This window comes from Rosa chinensis, chromosome 7 (genome assembly GCF_002994745.2).
Source record: "Rosa chinensis cultivar Old Blush chromosome 7, RchiOBHm-V2, whole genome shotgun sequence".
Classification (NCBI taxonomy): domain Eukaryota; kingdom Viridiplantae; phylum Streptophyta; class Magnoliopsida; order Rosales; family Rosaceae; genus Rosa; species Rosa chinensis.
The window spans coordinates 15,467,799-15,473,201 of NC_037094.1; the positions used below are offsets into that span (position 1 = coordinate 15,467,799).

The 5,403-nt window shown below is 38.4% G+C and overlaps 1 protein-coding gene across 1 annotated transcript; it reads right to left on the reverse strand.

Moving 5' to 3' along the window:
- Positions 1–358: 358 nt before the first annotated feature.
- Positions 359–4,979, reverse strand: LOC112180015 (transcription factor EGL1). Its single transcript, XM_024318505.2, has 8 exons — positions 3,738–4,979; positions 2,950–3,204; positions 2,750–2,846; positions 2,593–2,607; positions 2,313–2,369; positions 1,355–2,209; positions 825–1,268; positions 359–709 (listed from the first exon to the last, which is right to left on the reverse strand). Exons 1-8 carry the CDS (start codon positions 3,860–3,862, stop codon positions 638–640), a joined length of 1,920 nt encoding a protein of 639 aa, XP_024174273.1. The 5' UTR covers positions 3,863–4,979; the 3' UTR covers positions 359–637.
- Between the last annotated feature and the right edge of the window lie 424 nt (positions 4,980–5,403).

A 5,403-nucleotide genomic window follows, 5' to 3' on the forward strand; every position in this document is an offset into this window, starting at 1 on the left:
AATGGCAACAGACATTATTGGAGCATGGCCTCCACCTCCAAGAAGCGTGTGGTTAATAAATGACGCCAGATATTATTTTTTTACATTTTTCTCTTCCCCAACTGCATGTATAATTTCCAACCAGCTATTTTCCCAGATCCCATATGCAAAACCAAATTGGAATTCATCTTTCGGTCATTCTGAAAGTTCTGTAGCGCTATTATGAAAGTTCCTTAGTGCTCCTCCGGAGTATTATAGAACAATCTGTGGTCATTCACTAGAGGTGACAAACACTGCTTGCTTCATTGAAAGGATGAAACCTTGTTTCTGTCAAAAAATTATTGGTTCTGTTATAATTCTCCTTGAATTGACAGATTTATGGTTGTTAAATCACATCTTACTGAATATAATAATACTCTATCGTATGCTCAAGGTCAAAAGTCAGATTTGTTAGGTACAGAATCATATTTTATAAACTTGGAACAAAATTATGACATTTGGCAGGAAGCTTGGTTCCTCTTACTAGACTAGTGACTACTTGCAGCAAAAAATAAACCTCCAAGACTCATGTTTCTTACAGTGACAATCTAAACATCCTTTGCACAATTGTACATGAGAAAATCAAATAACCCTCTATGGCATCACTAGAACACCAGCTTCAACAGTTCCTAGCGATTCTCTGAAGTGCTTGCTCTATCGTCCCAGCTGATGCAATACTAGACCCCTTAAACTGCAGATTAAGAAGAAACTGATGGTCAATAACTAGTAATAGCATATACTGAACAATACAAATTTTCTTAAAGCACTAAAGAAAATATGCTGAGGATGTAACTATGAGTTCCTACCCTTGATTGAATAGTCAGAAAAAGAATCCCATCTGTGGTGGATGATTCAACTGAGTGAGTATCTAAGTGGAGACTGCTTGTGACATCCATGATTTCTAGCAACACTCCCTCCCTCCAAGGAAACCTCATCTCAATTAGAGCACCCTTGTTGTTCATGCTCACCTTTACATTATCACTCGAACTGTTCTTAGACGCAACATAGTTGATTTCTGGTTCTGTTTCATCAATGTCACAGGCCTTCCTCTTGTAAACTAATGGTTTCTTCCCATTACTCCTTTTGTCGTTGCAACAGCTGTCAGATGTTTTCTCACTATTATCTTGGGGTTTCCTCTTTATTGTTGCCTCTAAATCTGTTGACTCCTGGGACGTTTCCAACTCTTCAACTCTTTTCTCAAGATCTTTCAAATACTCTATTGCTTCATCAAGTATGGCTACTTTGTCATCCTGTGCAAAGAGAGTGAAAACAAAACAATTAATTTTGCAGTTAATAATGTCTGTAAGCAAATATCAGATTATGCAGTTTTACCGACCTTTTGAATTGAAGGCACCAGAGATTTCAAAATGGAAAACCTTTCATTTAGTTTTTCCCTTCGCTTCCTCTCAGATAATACATGGTTCATAAGACTTTCACCAGCTTCTGGTCTCCAAACTCCATTTCGATCACCATTATCTTCTGGGGACTCAAGAACACAAATTACATGCATCTTCGGAACTTCAAACAAAATCTTCTTCAACAAGTATTGCGGGCTTCCAACTCGTTGTTTTCGGCATTTTACAGATCCTCCTTTCTTCCAACTCACAAAGCTGGATTCCTGACGACCATTTTGAAAGTGTGGCCCCAAAATCAATTGGTGTGAGCTCTTTAGAAGGGAAGAAAGAACACTCTGGTAATGCAAGTCATTGCTTTCAGGTGCCAAAGAGACTTGTTTTGTGGAATTGCACTCTTTATGATCTTGCAGAAAATGATCAGAGACAACCTTTTCACCCTTAGGACCGGAGACAATCTTTTCAGGATATACCAATGTTTGAGATATGCAATCACTCGAATCCATGGAATGATGTACGTAGTTACTTAACTCATCATCCATATACTGCCAGCTCTGTACTTGGGAAGCTGCCCCATTCATCCCTTCAACCATGAATGAATCTTCAGCTGGTTGATTTGGCCCGAACCCATTTGAACTGTAAGTCACATCTATTTCTTCACATCTTACAATTGGAATGAATTTGGTGTCGATAACATCCTGATCAAGCGCAGAGCTGGTAAGATCATTGTCATTTCTGTAGCTTCCTGCACTAGGATTGGTTGTGTTCAAACATAGGGGGTATGGAACCTCCAAAAATGATGTTTTAACGTGTTGAATGAGACCGGGGTCCTCCAGAACCTTCAAAAACAACTTGCAAAGTAAATAGTGGAATTGAATGGGTACGAATATGACCTTCTAATTGAATATATCGAAGTCATATTCTAAAACAAAGAGTACCTACCAGCTCAGTCACACCCAGCTCTATCACACCTCCCATAAAAGGAAAGCATACCACAGTCTGGAAAGCAAAACATCAGAAAGCATGGTTAGCTTTAAGAGATAAGACTTTGTACACTGAATCACCGATCACTCTCATATTTGCAAAATAGAACTTGGATTAATTCAATAAAGTGAAAGGAGAACTTATATAAGTAAACATCAGTAGTTTCAAGCTTCCCCCATACAAAACATTTTGGATGTATACTACGTTTATATTAGTGCGGATGAGTTGGTAGTAATACCTGAATGGATGCGCTCTGAGGTCAACATTGTTTACAAATCCAGGCAAGGAATGAAGAACAGAGAGAACAGAACCAGAATTCAGTCAAAGCAAGGATACTTGTACAAACCAGAATTCATTCAATGATAGTTATATGAACCAAGAAGCAGTGAAGCTACCTTTGCTAGTAGAGAGCGACTAAACACTTTACTATCTGCATAATGAGCATTGCATAGCCAGATTGGTTGGCCATTCGCTAACGTTCGTCCTGGCAACCTGAAGAAGTTTGGGGAAAGAAATAATTAATGATGTTATAAGAAGACTGAAATGTATATTATGGTTGATCAACTGATATAAGAATTGTGAGGAAAGAAATTACCCTTGGCCAATGTTGAAGACGAAAGACATGCAAACCAAGTAATACCACTCTGTATCAGCAAGATCTTCAGGAGATAATGCTGCTGAAGGCCTTCTAGCTTGTGGGCTTGCTTCACCAGCTGAGAGGGACTCGTAAAGTTCTCTCAAGTGTTCACTCCTCTGCAAACCCATTTGATCAGCATCAAGTTCTATGGCTTGAACTGTTTTTCTTGTCTTAATATCTCCATTGTAGTACCCATCACCCCACTCCAAGACCCTGTAAAGTAACATACATGCAAACAAGGACAATGCCATGAGATACTAGAAGAACTATATAATCAAACAGTGAAAACAAAAAAATACTACTCTTTTTCCTCATCTGGTAGAATGTCAAAGAAAGTAAACACTAAACGCCTCTACTTTTGTGAAGGGATTAGTCCAATTACAAGACCAACATGAGTTTCAATTTCCGAATTTCCAAACACGCTGCTGCTAATGCAAATGCAGGAGCACAGAAGGGTTTTTGGAACTGTGAGTGAGAAAAGGTTGGGGACCAAAACTACACTTGAAAACCAAACCAACACGTGCCTGAATCCGGATGACCACCCCCATTATAGAAATTCTGGGAATCTCAAGCGGTTCAAGTTGCAGAAAATTAAGAAAAATAAAGCACCACCACACAGACAGCAATACAATTTGCAAGAACGTCTGACAAAAATTTTGTCCTTTTCTTTTCTTGAGACCAAGATAAACAGTTCATGAAAATTCGACTAACCGAAACAGAGCAAAAGACGAAAAAAAAATGAATACCCTGGCTGTCTTGGTGAAATGGACCAGAAGATTGCGTAGCTCCACTGGATACTTCTCACAGCAATTGCAAGCTGTTTTCTCAGATTCTCTGGCACTCTCTCCTGGTTCTGGAGCCTAGTACCCATTTTGAAGCACCAAACTTTGACTTTGCAAAATTGAAACAGGAGGCTTTACACTGAATCAGAACAGATGCAGATGGACTCTTGCTTGATTCTTCATTTCTGGGCACCACAACCAAATCTTTGGTTTCTATTCTTAAACAAAAGAATTCCACTAAAGAGCCTAGAAAGTAGTAGCTTTCCAGCTCAAATTCATATATAATACTTGGTATCTTTAGCAAAAACCCATATGGTTTGACTCAGAACTGGGACCAAGGACCAGAGTGGTCTTGTTAGTGAAACAGAGACACAGCTTCAAGATGAGCAACTTCTGTGAGAAATTTGGAGAAGAAAGAGAAGCAGCTGATGCCTATATTTATCAAAATCCAAACCCCAAAAGCTGGTATCTAAAGACTGCTGGAATCAATAACACTGGACCAGTAGAAAAGGAATACACTAAAATAACAAGAAAAACCTACAAGAAACAATATCTTAGTTTCAATCTAATAAATGAGCCACTTGAATTTTTGCTCAAGAAAGCTATTCTGTTACGAAACCCAAGAAGGATAAGTGCTAGCTCTTTAATGGTGGCAAGACTTGGGGTGAACACCAGAAATTTTGGAGCTCTTAACACATTCATACATAATATACAAGTTAACGAAAACCAATGAAAGATCTGGGTTTTCTGATGCCCCCAAAAAATTGAAACACTTGGGCCCAACAAGAACCAAAAACCAAGATTCCCCAAATTGGGTTCTGTTTCTCTTCGCTCAAATAACTCAAGGAAACTAGCTCAATAACTCAAGGAAACTAGCTTGTGAAAGGGACTTGAAACACAAAACAGGCACGATTCCAATGCACACATTCCAGGAAACTTTCCCAGCTTCAGTGCATTGACGTTTTCTTGGATTTTTTTATCAATCCAAGCAAAGCAAGCAGTGTGTGTACTGATAAATCACAGAATGGCATGAGAAAGATTCCTGTCGAATTTTTATATCAAACGTTTTCTCCAAGCTGCATGGAAATGCAGAGAGAAGTGTAGAGGAGGAGAAAACAGACGTGGTACAGTGACAAGGGTCACATGAAACAAAGCTCAAGCAAGCACTGGCTGCTCTCAGTCGTCTGTATGTGCTTTCAATGGTGGCACTGTGCAAGAAATATTAATAAACAAGAAAACAAGGCTAATTATTGTTCTGCCTTTACTGTTTGTATTTCTTTCTCTTTTCTCTCTTTTTCTTTCTTTTTTTTGGTTGGAAATTTCTTTCTGTTTACTTATTCTTCTCTTTCTTTCTTTAGTAAGGCCAGACAATTAAATTTTTTGCCAAGTCCACACCAGCTTCCAATGGGGAGTGGGAACAGCTGAACAGCAAATTAGGACATGGCATTTTGGATTTTAATTTCCTTTTAGAAATGCAATCTTTGAGTTGCTCAAAAAAAGTAACCTGGCGTACAAGCAAACCAATTTTAAAATCATAAATAAAGACGCGAGTTCCAATATTATTCTTGATACATCTATAAAATCAAAAAATACGGACAAAGGAGCTGGTGTGTACTAGTTAAAGATTTTT

Excerpts from the sequence above, each read along its gene's own strand:
- LOC112180015 (XM_024318505.2), bottom strand. The coding sequence starts at position 3,862 with ATGGGTACTAGGCTCCAGAACCAGGAGAGAGTGCCAGAGAATCTGAGA. Across the intron at positions 1,269-1,354 it reads TGGTGCCTTCAATTCAAAAG|GATGACAAAGTAGCCATACT; the intron begins GTCGGTAAAACT and ends CTCTTTGCACAG. Across the intron at positions 710-824 it reads TTCTGACTATTCAATCAAGG|TTTAAGGGGTCTAGTATTGC; the intron begins GTAGGAACTCAT and ends CTTAATCTGCAG.